Source organism: Kwoniella europaea, chromosome 1, assembly GCF_036810445.1.
Source record: "Kwoniella europaea PYCC6329 chromosome 1, complete sequence".
NCBI classification, from domain to species: domain Eukaryota; kingdom Fungi; phylum Basidiomycota; class Tremellomycetes; order Tremellales; family Cryptococcaceae; genus Kwoniella; species Kwoniella europaea.
The window spans coordinates 546,737-564,232 of NC_089487.1; the positions used below are offsets into that span (position 1 = coordinate 546,737).

The window sequence follows — 17,496 nt, forward strand, 5'->3', positions numbered from 1 at the left end:
GAGAGGTAGAATATCATCGTACTTCGGAAGATGTTGAACAACAACATATTTTTCAGTTCATGGAGCTAGTTGCTTGGATACCATGTTGGACCCAATCAATTATCCAGTGTACCGTACCTTCTGACTGTTGAGAGACCCGCATTGTCCGCTCAATCAGGTGGAAATAGATGTTTCAAGAATGCACTTTTCCTTCTCAGACTTGACGTTGGCTTTGTGATGCGGTGATTGACAGACTTGTGCTAAGATAACGTGAATGAAGAGTGGGAGTGGGGGTGCACCCAAAGATGAAAAGATGAAACGCGCCTTCACGTCATGCATATTTATATATTTATTACCCTGATCACACTGCCGCCACCGCGTAGCACTACCAAAAGAAAAGAAATAAAAGGTTGTTCCGAGACGTGACATTGAGGGAATCGTGAAAATTGTGTGTGTGAATTCCGTGCTTGGCCAAGAAGAACAAGAGACTTTTTGTCAGGCTGAGGTGCATTCCAAGAAGAAGAAGAAGGAGGAGGATATTCATGATCTTGAGAATATCTCACTTCGTTCATTCTTTCCTTCTTGATTGGTATTGTTGCTTTTCTCAGACTTTCATTGATTATATTCCTTCAACTCAACCACTCGACATCCTCGACAAATTGATTGACCGATTGTGCTGGACACAAATAAGAAGAGGCGCAGGAACGTCCATTAACCCCGCTACACATTCTAGAAGATTGAGTTTCACCCCTTCACCATCGTCGCAATCGTACCAATCGATCTTCTAGATTTCAAGATCCGAACACTGGAATAGCTACCAAAGGTGCCGGTCCACATTTGCTTGAATAGAATTCTTTGTTCTGGCTATCCAGTGGATTGGTAAAGGCAGGTTCGTCGTCCAATTGGTGAATCAATCAACCCAACGATACATTCAGTGCACGGATCGACATTCTACCTAAAACCCCCTTCTGTTGTGTATGTGCTTTTTCACTTTACAGTTTCACCTTCGATCCATCATTCTCATTTCTTCTTTCTTCTTCATCCATTCTTCGTTCTTCACTATGATATAAATACGTATACGCTAATGCTCATCACTCTTTCTCGCAGTCACAGCCCAACCACATCCCCCGTTGTACCACACAACTTCACCACTACATCAATGTACTAGATAGATATCACGGAAAACCAACACGACGAGAACAACAGTCATTCTTTTGATCATCACACTCTCTTTTCTATACCTTTCAGACCCTTCTTAGGACCCCACGATGCCCCTCATCGGCGACCCATCCCTTGCCAATGTACTCTACGGAGCATCCGTCACCTTCAATGCCCTCGCTGCTACCCAAACCGTCGCTGCCGCTGTACCGTCCGTGACGGCTGCTCAGCAAAGCGTGAATATGACGGAGGTTGTGCAACAACAAAAGCAGGATCAAGCGGAGATGAGTAGTGAGTACACTACCACCACAGTCGATACCATAATTGAGTGGAGATCTGTGAAATGTGACAGAGCAATGAGCTGATTCATAGTCTATTTACAGGCTCAATGCCCCGCAATCTCTATCTTGCATTCCTCGGATTACTCGCCTTGTGCATGATAATCTCCCATCCTCGATTCCTCGCTAGACTCTTCGCTTCTCTGTCATCCTCTAAAAAATCAAAATCAAAGTCAAATAACAACGATTTGGTCAAGATATACCCTTACACCAAAGAAGCTTTGGAAACGATCAAGCCTCAACCCAAGAGAGAAGTGTCCGGAGGTGATTTATCGCAAGGATGGTTATTGAGGAAAGGTGAAAATAGACGAATCGAAATTAGTTCACCATTATCTTCACCAGATAACGATAGTTGTTCTAAGAAAGATCCTTTCGCTTCTTCCACCTCTCTCGACGCGAAAGCTCTTTCACCCTTTGATATTTCGACTCAATCGTATGACTCGCCAGTACATTATCCACCTCCTCATATCATCCCACTCCTCCATCATCTCCCTCTATCATCGTGGTTATTGTTTACTCCCCTGGCGAAACTCCCGAGTCACCTCAAGTCGTACCTCACTTTGCCTCAACTGTACTTGATCAGTGGATATATGATATTGATCTGTTTCGCATTGATCTGGAAGTCAGACTTGTCCCCTACATCGAAAGATAAAGGATACGGAGGAGATTGGATGAGGTCAGGTCTAGTAGCTACTGCTCAAGTACCCCTTGTCATCGCCTTGGGTGTTAGAGGGAATATGATCGGATTGTGCGTTGGGAAAGGATACGAGAGATTGAAGGTCTACCATAAAATCGTAGGAAGAGTTGTGTTTTTGGCTAGTACAATTCATGCCGCTGCTTATAGTGAGTTAAATCCCTTCCATATTGCCGGCCCATACCTGATGCTTATGCTCCTACCTCGCAGTGTACAAATGGACCGTTGCTGGCAAATTCTCCACCTATGCCGCAAAACCCTTTGCCATGTGGGGTATCCTCTCCTACTTCGCCTTGGTCCTCATCGTGATCACCTCTCTTCCTTGGGTACGAAAGGCCTGCCACGGCATCTTTGAGGTGAGCTCGGTAATCGATGAATCCGCAAGACCCTAGCTGACATTCCTCATCCAGATCTGCCATTTCATCGGACTTGTCGGAATGATCTTGGGTCTCGCTTTACACGTACCTGAAGCTGTCCCATTCTGGTATGTGAAGCCCTTGCACGATACCGGAATCACACTGACATACCCCATAGCATCGCCGCAGGGGCAATCTACGCCATCTCCATTTTCTGCTCTATCACCAAGACTCGAGTTGCCCATGCTGAACTTCAAGCCCTTCCCGGAGCTGGTACAACCGTCATTACCCTCCCGGCTCTTCGAACAGGCTGGAGAGCAGGTCAACACGTACGAATCCGAGTCCCGGCTTTGGGTATTAGGAAAGCTTTCGAATCTCATCCATTCACTATTGCATCCGCACCCAATGGCGATGGTTTAGTACTCATGTGCAAACGTGCTGGAGATTGGACGGACAGCTTGTACGAACTTGCTCAACGCTCGTCGGACCTCGAGGATCGTGCAGAAGGCGGACGAAATAACGCTACTATCATTGTCGAGGGACCGTACGGAGGTCTTGGAAACACTCTCGCTCCATCTTTCTCATCAGTCGTTCTCGTCGCGGGAGGATCAGGTATCACGCAATCTTTATCTCTTGCTCAAGATCTGGTAAGGCGTGCGCCGACTGGAGTGGTACGAGCTAGAACGATCGACTTGATTTGGATGGTCCGAACGGAAGATATCGCGAAGCCGCTCATGTCGACTTTACTGGATTTGGTGAATGAAGCTAAACAATGGGAAATTCAATGTATCGAAGGACGTCGAAAAGGTCACAAGAGACCTAATCCTACTGCATTGAGAGTCAAGATCTTTGTGACTCGATGCCCTGCTAGTTCACCTCTTAACCTCTTGCCTGACGATTGGATAATAAGTGAACTTGCTACTACACTCAAGAGACAACCCTCAGCAGCGGATAAGGAAAAATATCAATATTTGTGTAGGAACCCTTCGACTTCATCTACTTCCACTCTATCTTCGATATCTTCAATGAAGAATAACACCCCGCTGTCAACTATCTCCGTCAACCCGATCAGACCGAATTTCAGTATATTCTTGGAATCCCTCACAGATGAGATCATCTCGAGATACGGTAGGATGATGGTCGACCCCTCGGGAGTGCTGGTCACTGCCTGTGGACCTGAGAGCTTGATCGAAGGTGTTAGAACTGCAGTGAGGAAATTGGAGGAATATAAAGTAAGGGGTTGTGGAGGCTTGGAGTTTGAGGATGAACAATTCGGTTTCTAAGATGATTCAACGAATTTGAAATGTATATAGATTCATACACTTTCTACGGTTTATCTCCTTGACGGAGTTGATACGATACCTTTACATGCTGTATATAGATCTAACGACTTGCTTATGATCTCCTTGATGGAGTATATGATCGTACTGTATATATATATATATATATATATATATGGATGATAACCTTTGATAAGGTATCTTTCACCTTTATGAAGTCATACTTGCATACTTGCAGATTCTCAGTCACGATTGATTTTGTGCACTACCTGTGAAGGGCTCATCCATTTGAATCCCGAATACTCTTGGCATGTTATTCCACGCTTCGTCCTACCTCTTCGCCCCGACTCGCCCTTATCCCCTTTCTCCCCCTTCTTACCACCTTTAATGATTCCTCCATTACCCACCCTTCTCATCATCACGGCCAACTGTGGGCCAAACGTCACAGGAAGAGAACGAACAAAAAAAGAAAGAAAGAGGCAGAAGACTGAAACTCAAGAAGGTTCGGACTTTAGAACATGTCGGTAAGTGTATGTGGAAATGACGATAGAGGTGATGACGAAATGCAGTAGAGGATCATTCGCGAGATCGTAAAATCGCAACTTATCTCAAGATGTTCTCTTTTACACTGCTTATCGGCGGATATATAAGTCAAAGCTATTCTTAAGAGGGGATGTCCATACTTTATAACATTAGGAAAGAGTATATAGCATTGCATTGTAATTTGCAATCGGCTCTGACCCTGCACATCGTATCATATCGTATTATATTGCCCCTTACAGTATCTCAATATTCAACAGTAGCGAACGGATCTCTCCTAACGGCAAGAGAGCTGTGCCACATCATCCACATTTGGAGTTTGCGTAGGTAAACTCGCCGTATTGATAGACAAGGTCACATCTGTGGTGGGACTGGCAGTTACCTGGAGTGTACACTAGGATCCGAAGTTCATACAGTACAGTGCCATTAGCATACTCATAGATTTACTTATATATGTGGGCGGACTGCATGATGACTTACCGTAGCTACCATTGTTGGCGCACCTGTCGTCCACGAATAATACGAATCAGGATCCGGTCCTTCCTGTCTATTCCAATCTTTGTCCACGGGGTAAAAAGAAGCTTGGAAATATTCGGTCAAGTAGGTATCGTTAAATTGGAAAGCTCTCAACATCCTACCTAAACCTCTCCATCTATCATCTACCCAGACTCCCGAGGGGTCCAGCGAATCCACTGCGATACCACGTTCCGCATCGATGAATACCTGAGGTGTATCGGTGGGCGGTGGTGCGGTGGTAGTCGTGCTAGTAGTAGAAGTTACCTCGGGGATGGTAGTCGAGGGAGCTTCGGTGACGGGAGGGAAAGATGAGGAATCTACTGCGGCTGAGTCAAGTGTTTGACCGTCTTCCTGAGGTAGTGCTCTACTATCTACATAGGTGAGCAGTAGTAACAGGGATGTAAGGAATGTATTGCTGATTGGGTGAAACATAGTATACGGTCTCTGACCTCAATTATACTTTGTTCAAATGGAGACTGGTAGATGCGGAATGGGAAGGCTTCGTGCTCGCACAAGTGGGCGACAACATGTTATACTATGTCAGGCCCCCTCGAGCTCATTGCATTTCTCAAGCCAGGTGATACCTTGAAACGCAATTCCACCTGATCTCCTTGATCTCAAAAACACTTGGAACCTTTCTTGGCTTATCGGTCATAACGCGTAAGATCGCCTCGACCGAATGATCAGCTTGGCGAGTCCTTTCATTCCATCTCCTTAGCTTACCACAAGCTAAACGGTGAGTATAAAGGATGTAAACGTGGATTGATTAGCTGTAAAAGGTGTAAAGGATGATAATCGATCATGAGCCAAGAAAGGACGATACTGTTAGAGGATTTGCATTGGTATCGTCACTTGGCAGTGACTCCAGAGTCTCAGTCGAGTGTTGAGGGTGGATGAAGGTGGACGTACTTCTGGGTGAGAAGATTTTCTTACTATGAGCAATGCCATCTCATCACAATCTCTTACATCGTCTGAATAAAACTTCTTAACAATTTGCATCTCGCTTTCACAATTTGTCATGCTATGGATGAGATATCATGATCGAGAAGTGACTAGCTTAGTATTCTCCAGATTGGTTGAGAGCCTCGATGGCTTGTGCTTTAGCATGTCTCTTGGCTTCTTCTCTGTCGTAAGTCGAGACCTGAAAAAAAAATTCAGTATCAGCTTGTATGAACAGTATGACCAAGTGTCGACTGATCCTTTGAAGTATGGCCGATGTGATCTGACGACGGGAAAAGCTACGATAAATCGCATGACTCACCTTTGGTTTCGAAGAGCTTATCTACCTCAGCAGCAGCGAAACCAGCTATGAGCTCTTTAGCGAAGGCGTGCTGAATGACAAGTAGGAGTAAGACTATCAGCCATCGCAATTTTACCATACCACTCGATAAGAGGTACATCTTCGCATTGATGATAAGAATACAGTCATTTGGAACTCACGTTAGGAGGTTTACCCTCGTTTCTCAAGTGATTCTCATAAGCTTTCATAGCTTCGAATCCGGCAGCACCGCTAAACGCCATAGGGTACATTCGTTGCATCAGCGAGATGCCAAGGTGCATATAAGGAGAAGAGTAAGAAAGAAAGCAAGAAAGCTCACCCGATCAATTCGTGAGAGAGCTTGGATTTGTGCTCTTCATTGTTTGGGTCGAGATTGCTATGAGGTAGCGACCACATTAACGTCCGAGTTGTGATGGGCGATAGACTAGTGATTGTATTGTGGGAGTGGAGCAGTGTAAACTCACTAAACTTGTTGATTGCCCGAATCATCGTTGTTGAAGTAATCGAAGAGACCTGCAGTACAGCATTCAACATATCAGCTTTGTACTCCGGACGTCGAGACGAATATTAGAGCTTGTGAGGGATGCGGACTGGTGTAGTACTCACCCATGTTGTATTGTCTTGTGTATACGGTTGATTCGTTATTCGTGAAGTATCGTTAATGGGATTGATGAAGGGAAGAGTAAACAGAATTATCGCACAAGGCAGCCTTTATATAGTTTACCATCGCATCTCCACGTCGTATACAGGTTGTCTGGGTCCTGAGTAGATACTGAATCATTCATTGATGGGAAACTCGTCATACTACTCCTTCGTTTCCTATTGAATTGGAAGAGGGGGATTGCGTCACTTTACGTCTTGACTCTGCATCACACAATAGGAACGTTTGTCCGCCAGCTACATGGTAGCAAAAATAGAACAGAAGCTATGCAGCGTGACATCCTGATTGCTCAGAAGGAATGGTGAATCCATGAAAATGACGATGATCTGATGATCCTACGGGGACCTTGAAGTGGGAGAAACCTAAAAATAGAAATGGAGGTTATTTCTGTACGGGAACTGCGGGGGGATGTGTTGATGGTAAATCAGTCACGTCGTGTTAACGACGAGGCAAGATAGGTGCGTTCAATTCGATCTCATCGAAATCATCGTGGATTAGCATCGAAACACATATGCTATGTACTCTGTCGCCTCACGATACCTCAATACCGCTGGTTGAGGATCATATTGCTAAGTCACACCTTCATCAAGTGTGGTTTGGGCCATAACGTAAAGTATATCTCATGGGTATCAATATTGGTTCGTATGCATGTACTAACAACGAGGTATATATGGCAAACACATCCTTCACCAAGCCGAATCTGTGCTTGTCTGCTCAACGACAATATAGAGCTGACTGAGTACATCAGACAGTCTACTCATCATTCTCTGGTTGCTCCTCCTCCAATATCCTCACTAACTTCACGTACATCTCCGTCGAATCGTCACCTCGCAATACGTCAGACAAGAACCGAGTTTCCACTTGCATCTGGATCTGAAAGATGAAAGAGCAATTTGCGTCAGCACTTTATACGAATGTCGCCAGATCCGATCAGCAGGGTTCCTGAAACAGTACGATCATCCTTGCTTACAAAGCCCGCGCCCATCTTTGATGACTATACTCTCCACTGATCTTAACGAATTGAAGGTATTTATTCACTTACCATCTCCAAAGCACCTCTTACCACCCCACACAGGACATTACTGAACCAAAGACCACCTTCCCTGGCATCCCTTGGCAGTTCCGTAAATTCCGCAAGAGGGTTCTCATCGAAAGTCAAGATGAATTCGCTCGGCTGGGGCAGATTATTCGATGAGGGCTGGTTGGATGATGGTGGTGGAAAGGATAGTGAAGGAGAAATACCAAGGAAAGTACGGAATGCTACCTATCGGTCCAAAAGTGGTGATTAGCGATAACCAACAGGAAAGAGGACAGGGAAGATGATGGATGTTAATGGGCATCTGTTCCAGATCAATTGATTTTATATCCAAGCTGTACTCACTTTCGATATCACCTCGGCAGTCTCTGCAAAACTCTGACACCTCTGTAATCCCGTTCTAGCTAGGAAATCCTCTATCAATCTCGTACCGATGTTGTATCCCCTATGTAATTCACATTAAAATGAGCTTTGGCCTGTGCAGTGGCATGAAGGGTGAATGCACATCTTCTCCAGCTGTTTGTTCACTTCTCCATAATCTTCGTAATCCTATTTGAATATTTGCAGTTCAGCATGGTACGAGAAGGCATAGGATCAGTCAGACATACCTTGATGAGTTGAACGACCAAAGCTCCATATGTCAAGGTGAACAGTTCGGCGTTCTATGACACATGTCTTCATGTCAGCTGACTCACTGGAGATACTGTTTATCCTTCAGCTCATTGGATACGTATGATGCATACCACTTTGTCCGTCCTCTTCCATATATCGTCCTGAGGAGGGTCAACACATCAGCTGCGAGTCGAACTCGGACGGGATAAGGGCGGAGAGCGACTGACCCCTATGGCTTTGTACTGTTTTGCACCGGCTGACATGATGTGCTCTTCTCTGCTCTGGTATGGATGTGGTGAGACAGTGATAGTATCATAGGTTGATAGTGGGAAGACGGTCCATGAGCTTATCTGGAAGTGGATGGAGGGTGTCAAGACACGGTTCACGAGAGAGGGTGGAGGAGCAGTAACAAACAGAATCGTAATGCCCTTGTAATCCCATTACAGATGAATTTGATTCCGCTAATGCCCAACATCAATACCGTTAACTTGGGATGACGACCTACTGCATAACTTCGAGCTGCTCATACTTGCTTGTCGAGTGAATGATTCTACTTCTTTCTCCAGATCAACTAAGATTATATACCCAACCGATAGATACCTATAGAAGATGTCAGAATTCCCTCAGGTCGACGTCAAATCGCTCAAAGTAGCTGAATTGAAGGAAGAGCTTACGAAGAGAGGATTAGAGACAAAGGGTCTGAAGAAGGATGTAAGTCTCTGTCCGTCTATACCAATCACCGCTCAATCAGACTGTGAGCTGATACGGGGATCCACGCATGTACAGCTCGCAGATAGATTACAAGCTTTCCAGGACTCTGATTCCCAATCCCAGAAAGAGGACGCTACGAAAGGAGGGGATGCCAAAGCTGCTATTACGGAAACAACAACAAAGGACGAAGAACAGGAAGAGGGTGTAGGACGTACGATGCTTGATGGATATCCCGAAGACCCCTCTACTCAACATCACCCTTCAACTCCAGGCGATGTTACAAAAGATGAAATATCGACTGAACCCGCTGCGTTAGATGAAGAAGTAGCTAAAGTGGTAGCTGAAGAGGAAGCAAAAGCAGTCTTATCACCTACTCCAAGTCCACCAAGACGATTGTCCCCTATACCCACGCAGAAGGAGGAATCCCAGGAAGTGGGAGTGGGGAAAGTTATGGTTGATGGATATCCTGAGAACCCATCTACACAGCATCATCAGATAAAAGCGGATAGAAGTATAGAACAAGTTGAGCCTAAGGTTTTGGATGCGGAAGTAGCAAAAGTGGTTGCTGCTCAGGAAACTAAGGAGATCTCATTGGAGAAAGCTACACCAAGTCCACCAAATAGATTATCACCTTTACCCAAATTGGAAGACCAGAAAGATGAAGATGAAGATATGCAGATTGATAAAGATGAGGAAGATGAAAACGGCGGAGAACAAAGTAAGAAACGACCTCGATCAAATTCACCTGATGGGAATGCCAAAAGACAGAAAATCGAATTGCCTTCAACCCTTTCACATATAAAAGAACCACCCACTTCAGTATTGTACATTAACAACCTGAAGAGACCATTACTTCATTCTACTTTACATTCTTATCTCACTCCTGCATCTACATCCTCGTCAGCGAAATTGCCCACAGCGAAAATGCCATTCGCTTCAGAGGAGTACGAAGGATTATGGTTATCCGGTGTGAAATCTCATGCTTACGCTACGTACTCCAGTGTAGAGGAGGCCATAAAAATTGCTGAGAAGGTGGAAAATACCAAATGGCCTGAAGACACGGGCGATGTATTGAAGATACATTTCATACCTGAAGATAAGTTGTTGGATTTGGTTGAGCAGGAAGAACAAGCTTGGGCTAATGGTAGGAAGAAATTAGATTTGAATGTTCGAGAAGATGGGGGATGGATATTTGAGCTAAGTGGTGCGGGCAGATTGGGGAGGATACCTCCTCCGCCTAGGGATTTACCAATGAGAATCGAAAGGATACATCCTGCCAAGGTTGAGGTCGGAAGTGGAAATGGTCCTATAGCTGTGCCCTTGACTGGTGGACGGGGTGCACCAGGACTAGGACCGGGACCTAGAGCTCCCCTAACTGGAGTTAACGCTATCAACCCTACTGGACCTGTTAGAGGACAAGTAATGGGTATAAGAGGTAGAGCGAATAACATCCTACCACTGCCACATGGAGGTAGGGGTGTAGGGATCCCACCGCGAGATAACAGAGATAGGACGTATGATAAGAATGGGACTGGAGAAGGATTAAGAGGATGGTCTGATGAGAAGCACAAAGAAAGAGAAATAATGAAAATGAGACCTACGAGATTTAGACCTAGGCTGTTCTGGAAGAAAGGTCCAGGAGCACTTGAGGGGATATAGACATGGCACAGTGTGATGGGATGATTCGATTATCAAGGATAAATCAAGGTGAATGATCAGACAAGCACGAAAAACGACTGTGACAGGAGAGAAAAAGATCCTGAAATATACGCCAAACGCCAAAAACTCTCATTAGGAAAGAAGCGAACCTGTAATTTCAATAACAAGACGTGAATAACACATTCGTCAACGTGAATGGAAGATGTCCACTGTACCCATGTCAAGGACAATTCAGCAGAAAACTATCAATCATATGATAATGTCACATCGAAAAGGAAATGGAAAGAAAAGAGATTCCGTCGCACGATGGAAGGGAGGTGGAATGTCTGAGTAACAAGTAACCTGTTTAGTCATATAACATACATCAACCATCATATGTTCATGCATATAGCAATGAGCAAGGAGTACGAGTCCATTCCCGTTGGATCTCGTCTGAGTGGCAGATCAATCAGGTTGCAGTCAATAATATACAAAGTGCATATGATTAACGTATGGATACAGACAACATTTTCTCCGTGTATAGGATACCGATAAAATACTTACATCTAGGTAAATCTAACCTCTAACCTCTAATCCATCTTTCAATTGCAGATTCATCGTATCATCTATTCCTTCCCTAGGAGATGCACAATCACTTCACCCTCTTTATCACCCAATTTCCCATTCTCATCTTTAACCAACTTCCCTTCGTCGACTGCCTTACCCTTCACATCGACCGATTCGTTCAATTTCCCTTGGAGGAAGAAAGTCGATAGATCGTGAATCTTATTTAAAAGGAGTTTGGCGGAATTGTGAGATCGGGGATCAAGTAATGGGAAATCAGAGAATGATTGGTCTAAAAGTAAAGGAATTATCATTCCATAAGCTCCTCCTTCTGTTTTCTATTTCCGTACTCCTTGATGCTTGCTGAGAATAAGAAATTCACTTACGTCCTACACCGACTATACTGAGTAAACTGCCTTGAGCACTTTTGATCATACCTACCAACCTAGTGAAATGGCTTGACCATTCTGTAAAACCTATAGAGTTAATAACTAGTATAGGAGGCATGGTGGGATGCGATTTGGTAGAGGAAGATGGTAAGGGGATAGGTTCAAGCCATGGATCAAGGGCTATAGCGTGTTTGATAGGTAATGATGGGAGGTTGGTAGGGTCGGGTGAAGGTGTTTGAAGGATGTGCAGCTGATAGAATGGAGCATATCAGCGCTATATTCAGGTATCTGCCTAGGAGATCCGATGAGGTTACACAGTACTGCGTGTATAATGTGACTTACAACTGTACCACCGCCAAAGCTATGTCCTGTCAATTTCAAATCCTCAAAATCCACCTTATCCTTCAAATTATCGATCCACTGTTTCTTCTTCTCCACATCTTTCTGTTTTTCCTTGTTATCACCCACCTCACTCAGGATGTTATAAGCATTATTACCCTCCAGCGAGTTGTTCGTGATTAGGTTTTTGAAGGTGTGGTAGGATTCGTATATTTCTCTTGATCGGATATCAAGTTGGAGAGTTCGGAAATGAGTAAGGGATTTATCTTCGCCTGCAGCCCATCTATAGTGTTAATACAGTAACATAATGCTTGTTAGCAAATGGTATCGTTTAAATAGGATGCCAAGTATGATACATGTATATGAGTGTACTGCATATACTCACTTGATGTCGCCTTGTCTAATATAATGCAACACCTTCCCATCCCCATCCCCTTCCTCAGACGATAAACAGACAGCAGGCCCACTCCCGTCTTTATGTTCCAAAGCCAATACCACGTACCCCTCCGAAGCTAGACCGGCACAAAATTGAGAGTAGGTATGTCGAGTACCCGCCAGACCATGTGAGAAGATCACCAGTGGGTATTTACCTGATGCTTGGGTCGGAGGAAGGAGAGAGGCGTATGGGTGGACCGGTATCTGCAATGGGAAAAAACAGCAGTATAAGCGAGTACTCAAGAGAGATGTAGTCGATATTGAAAGACTTGACTCAGGGGGAGAACACCATCAGGTGAGAGAAAAAGAAAAAGATACTCACTCGTAATCTACCAGCTATGTATCCCAGTGTACTAGCTACGAATCATCCCATATTGCGATCAGAATACACACCATCAGGTGAAAGAATGTAATCGAATAGATTTACCTAACCACCTCATGCCTCTACTAGACACCTGTCCAGTCTTCCCCTGCAAAAACAGTTCATATCCTTTTACGACTCCCCAAAAAGGCTGCGGGACCCAGCTCACTCCCTTCGCCCCTCTCTTCGCATCGGTAGGGTAAAAGACCGAATAGCTTATATCGTGGACTTTCAATGCGGGAGACCCAGTCTCGACGAATGTCGGTTGAGGGTGCGAAAAGGGTGATATGGGTTTATGCGAGAGGGGGACGTAGCCTACTTGGTATGGACCTGTTGATGAAGGTAGGTTAGAAGATATAAGTGGTGGGATAGGCATTTCGATTGTCGAGGATAGGTAGAATAGTGTAAGGAGGATGAGGGTGAAGGTGGCGAGGAGGTATTTGGAGGGTAAGGGTCTAATTGTGACGAGTCCTAGTTTAGATCCGTCCAACCTGTGACAAGCAATTGGATGCGTTTGATGGCTGGATACAAAGAGGCGACTGAACTAAAATGCGATAGAGATGAAGGTGAATGACGATGATGATATACAGTTTACTGGAATCTGTCATCTTTCGATTGCAAGGAAAAGGTAGAAGAAAAGAGACACGCGACAAATTTGAATGACCGCCGATCTACTTGTAAAACAGCTTGCAAACCGAACCGCATCATCAGCCGTCCTAGCACATGTGTTATGCATACTGCATGCCGGTATAGGTAGAGCTAACGAGCTGTTGTATCAATGGAGCACACCTGGAGCTGTTCAGAGGCACCACCCAGTGGTGCAAGCTGTGATTGCTTCAGAGGGGGTGCCATCGAGTGGACATGAATAGTGGAGGGCAAGCTGAAGTGTATGACGACGATGCAACAGTAGACTCTTAGCTTTTGACTTTATCCACTTTCGTGAGCACATGTGATATCTTAAAGTTAGCAAGTCATCCGTCCTGTCTTCTTCAAGTGAGCTGCCCACGCAAACACATCAAGTGTCAAAAATCATCCCGTCCATCATTTTCAACTCCTGCAATTCGCTCCATCAAAATAGACCCAGCGATGACATCGTCAACACCTATCGGATTTATACCCAAACATGCCCAACCATTCTCTCTGGAGGAAGCTATGGGTCTGGAAGTAGAGACATTGGTGAACGGTGAGTTAAATATACATATTACATGCAGGTAATACAGTTCTCCCAAGAGGCCTGACGTGTGTTCCGTGGTATTAGAGATCAAACGTTTGGAAAATTCAATCAAGCACTTACAGCGTACCCAATCCGACCTCAAATCGTACTTAGATTCAGAAGAGGGCAAAGAAGATGAAGATGGAGATGGGGAGATAGGAAAGGCATATAAAGAGAATGAAGATACGATGTGAGTTTTACGTTCCTCTACATCCATCACAGGCTATTCACACTTCCTACGTTGTCGGTTACTGTATGACTGATCTTCCATTCACAATGCGTATCTCAGATCTAGTCAATCTGAACGTATAACCCTTATCAAGCTCGCTCTGATCAACAAACTAGGTTCGGATGCTCGACTGGAACATTATGGATTATCAATCGATCAACCCAAATCACAGTCTATTGGCGCAGGTCATCTTTCTCAACCACCACCACAACCACAGACAACAAATCATAGGAATGATTCACATGTGAATATCGATATAGATAGATTACCCAGAAATATAGTGGAAGATCAGGGTGGAGGATCGGCTGCTCCTTCTGCATCGGATGAGCCTAGTGAAGGTGGATTGCATTTGTGAGATTGCAAATCATCACTTCTGCCAGGTGACCCCTATCGGTGTTCGATATACTGTCCTCAACCTAAGATTCTGGCAGTTAGTTAAGATTTCTTTTCAGTCTAAATGTTGTAACATATTTCGTCACACAAGAAATTGAAGGTGCAAATGCATATGACTATGAATATGTCAAGATATTATACTATAAATTTTGATGCACTATGGATACATAATATTTCGCTCTTCGTGTTTGAGCTGATAGATAGCAAGCAAGTTTCTATATTTCGTTTTTCCGTATAATCGTATTCAGACTAAAGTCCATCATGATCGAACACTACATTTATTGTTGACCGATCCATCTCTTCTTTACATCGGTGACAGCAGCTCTAGCAACCAAGCTTGAAGCGCTAGAAACCAAGTCAGAAGCTCCTGGACCAGTAGCGGCGGTGGCACTGGCGACGGCACTCTCAGCGCTAGAGATCAAACCTGCAGCAGCTCCGGATCCGGTGGCTGAAGCAGTGAGCGAGGCAAGTTCAGAAGTAACCGAGGGGAAGAATTGAGTAGGTAAAGCGGCGGTCAAGTTGGCTTGAGGGGCAGTACCGTTGACAGGAGTCAAAGTGGAGTTGACGGCTGATTCGGTGATGTTGGTTGGTAAAGTCCCGTTGGTAGGGACAGTGAAGTTACCAGAGGCAGTAGCGTTACAAGTTCGTTCAAGGAATGAGTTGATGGTGATGTTACCGGTACTGTCACCTCCAATTCGAATTTGACCTAATTGAGGGTATTGTTCTTCGATTAACGACAATGCACCAAAGATACATTCGTCACATAAGGCAGTAGGAGGGATGGACTTGATAGCGTCAACGGCACTGCTGTTACCCCCCAAAGCCATGGTGGCGATATTGGTTGGTGTAAGAGGTTCACCAAGGTATGATTCAAATTCGGTAAGTAAGGAGGTGGCACAGAAGGTACCGTTGGTTGAGTTGGATGAGGAAGTAGAGTTGGTTAAAGAAGTGGAGTTGGATGGGGAAGTACCATTACCGGTGAATGGGTTTGAACTGTTACAAGATGACGTTAGTTTTATGATACCGAAAGACGTTGAGGGATATGAAAGTGTTCACTCACGTCTTCAAACACAATACATCCCTAACAAGGGGGTATTGAGCAACGGCCCATTCAACAGTCTGGTTGGTCAATCCGAAAGTAGTCAAATCGGTCGCACATCCACTCAAGAGGGTTTGGGTGGCGTTGGTGAGAGTCTCATTGGAACATGGTTGGGATGAACAGAATTCGTCGAGGTAGTTTCCAACTGGTTCAATGATTGATGAATTGCCAGTAACAACTATAGTAGGGGATGACATTGATCAGTGATAGCTCTGATTGAGGTATTATGGTGTTTCGATCGACTCACTAGAAGCTAATAATTTCCCATCGAGACACTGGTTCAAGGGCGAGTTGCTCTCGCTCAACGACAATACAGTTGCAATACAATTTCCTGACAAGCTACGGCCAATTCAAAAAGACAACGTCGTTAGAACCCTTTATGTCGCCACTACGAACCTACAGTTGAAAGTTGCACTCACTATCCCAATCCATTCTGTACGATGGAAGTAGCATTAGCCTGTGCGTACGCTGTACCTGCTAGGGCAGAAGCTGCGATGATAGCTGAGGTGGTCTTCATGTTGCTTTGATCGAGTTGTAAGTAGGTGAGTGATAGCTATCGTATCGTTTGCTTAATTGAGATAAATGTAGAAAGTTAGAAACATGTGTCCAATCTATCAGCTTTTGATTTATATACCTGTAGCGAGAGGATTCCGATGACACTCGTATGCAGAAAGCAGTGCGTAATGCTAGTTTAGCCAAACGAAATTGAACGAACATCTTGGAAAAAAATCATAAAAATCCTGAACCGCTTGGACGTCATACATGTTCAAAAGGTCATGATGAACCAGGGTTCTACTGGTCTGGGGTAAAGGGAGTGGGGTCAGAGGAAGAAGGAGGAATATCCCATCATAAGCTTTAAGCCTTTAGACAACCAAGAAGTCTCGGCTCGGTTGTATAATCAAGGCTAAGGAAGGAAGTCTCGGCTTGGGAGGGGTCATCTTTCCCTTTGCCACTCCACATACGAGTACAACCAGAGAGGAGACAAGGATCGACACACACACAGAAAGAGTGACGTTTGGTGACGCAGATGAAGATGACGTGGTGTGTTACCCTGAATGGTAATCGTTTTTTAGGGTGTGGCGGTGCGGCATGTCATGTCGAATGAGTGGTGCGTGCATGTGCCTATTCAGAAGGATGAGGTATGACGGTGAGGTCCGATCAAAAGTTATTAAAAATATCAATTGATCGCCAGATAATCTTAAAGATATGACGAGGATCCAGGTGATGGTGGTAAGAGCCACTAGCAACAGAATTCCTATTCATGGATTATCTTACTTTATATACAGAAGAAACATGGTACACTTACGGAACATTTTTTATTTTCATGAAACACAAGTATATGAAATAATCACGAAGAACGAAGAAGTGTTTATTGAATCTTACTATCCAAATGTCGATCAAACGAGTATCTATCATTCTTAATTTACGGTCATATAATCCCGCTTAAAAGCATCCTCATAAATCTTGATTTAAGAACACCGATATTTCGTGTAATCATTCGTTTAACGAGCCCATTGGTAGATGGGAAAGTGGAATTATGAGCTGTCTTGGTAATTCCTTGAGGGAGTGTACCATCTGAAGAGGTAAACCAGTCGAGGTAGTCAGTTTATCAATTCGAACACAATACCAGGGTGGTTAGATCACTCACCAGTAGATACTGATACACCCTTATCGGA

General features: G+C 44.5%; 8 protein-coding genes across 8 annotated transcripts; 3 read left to right on the top strand and 5 right to left on the bottom strand.

The window, feature by feature from the left end:
- Positions 1–1,247: 1,247 nt before the first annotated feature.
- Positions 1,248–3,808, top strand: V865_000200 (uncharacterized protein; the record flags this gene model as incomplete). Its single annotated transcript, XM_066224032.1, has 5 exons — positions 1,248–1,428; positions 1,521–2,318; positions 2,380–2,525; positions 2,580–2,653; positions 2,704–3,808. 5 exons carry the CDS (start codon positions 1,248–1,250, stop codon positions 3,806–3,808), a joined length of 2,304 nt encoding a protein of 767 aa, XP_066080129.1.
- An 814-nt stretch (positions 3,809–4,622) lies between these two features.
- Positions 4,623–5,293, bottom strand: V865_000201 (uncharacterized protein; the record flags this gene model as incomplete). Its single annotated transcript, XM_066224033.1, has 2 exons — positions 4,623–4,727; positions 4,826–5,293. 2 exons carry the CDS (start codon positions 5,291–5,293, stop codon positions 4,623–4,625), a joined length of 573 nt encoding a protein of 190 aa, XP_066080130.1.
- Positions 5,294–5,918: 625 nt separating this feature from the next.
- Positions 5,919–6,750, bottom strand: V865_000202 (uncharacterized protein; the record flags this gene model as incomplete). The annotated part of the gene is made up of 6 exons (XM_066224034.1): positions 5,919–6,002; positions 6,148–6,192; positions 6,302–6,371; positions 6,460–6,516; positions 6,605–6,653; positions 6,747–6,750. 6 exons carry the CDS (start codon positions 6,748–6,750, stop codon positions 5,919–5,921), a joined length of 309 nt encoding a protein of 102 aa, XP_066080131.1.
- An 804-nt stretch (positions 6,751–7,554) lies between these two features.
- On the bottom strand, positions 7,555–8,712 carry V865_000203 (uncharacterized protein; the record flags this gene model as incomplete). The annotated part of the gene is made up of 7 exons (XM_066224035.1): positions 7,555–7,674; positions 7,844–8,065; positions 8,183–8,282; positions 8,343–8,386; positions 8,446–8,499; positions 8,581–8,610; positions 8,677–8,712. The coding sequence occupies 7 exons, from the start codon at positions 8,710–8,712 to the stop codon at positions 7,555–7,557; spliced, it is 606 nt and encodes a 201-aa protein (XP_066080132.1).
- Positions 8,713–9,058: 346 nt separating this feature from the next.
- Positions 9,059–10,819, top strand: V865_000204 (uncharacterized protein; the record flags this gene model as incomplete). The annotated part of the gene is made up of 2 exons (XM_066224036.1): positions 9,059–9,160; positions 9,236–10,819. 2 exons carry the CDS (start codon positions 9,059–9,061, stop codon positions 10,817–10,819), a joined length of 1,686 nt encoding a protein of 561 aa, XP_066080133.1.
- A 605-nt stretch (positions 10,820–11,424) lies between these two features.
- Positions 11,425–13,262, bottom strand: V865_000205 (uncharacterized protein; the record flags this gene model as incomplete). The annotated part of the gene is made up of 7 exons (XM_066224037.1): positions 11,425–11,654; positions 11,749–12,001; positions 12,094–12,373; positions 12,476–12,729; positions 12,848–12,882; positions 12,953–12,995; positions 13,056–13,262. 7 exons carry the CDS (start codon positions 13,260–13,262, stop codon positions 11,425–11,427), a joined length of 1,302 nt encoding a protein of 433 aa, XP_066080134.1.
- A 710-nt stretch (positions 13,263–13,972) lies between these two features.
- Positions 13,973–14,683, top strand: V865_000206 (uncharacterized protein; the record flags this gene model as incomplete). Its single annotated transcript, XM_066224038.1, has 3 exons — positions 13,973–14,069; positions 14,145–14,289; positions 14,389–14,683. The coding sequence occupies 3 exons, from the start codon at positions 13,973–13,975 to the stop codon at positions 14,681–14,683; spliced, it is 537 nt and encodes a 178-aa protein (XP_066080135.1).
- A 316-nt stretch (positions 14,684–14,999) lies between these two features.
- On the bottom strand, positions 15,000–16,337 carry V865_000207 (uncharacterized protein; the record flags this gene model as incomplete). The annotated part of the gene is made up of 4 exons (XM_066224039.1): positions 15,000–15,714; positions 15,782–15,998; positions 16,068–16,159; positions 16,240–16,337. 4 exons carry the CDS (start codon positions 16,335–16,337, stop codon positions 15,000–15,002), a joined length of 1,122 nt encoding a protein of 373 aa, XP_066080136.1.
- Positions 16,338–17,496: the final 1,159 nt, after the last annotated feature.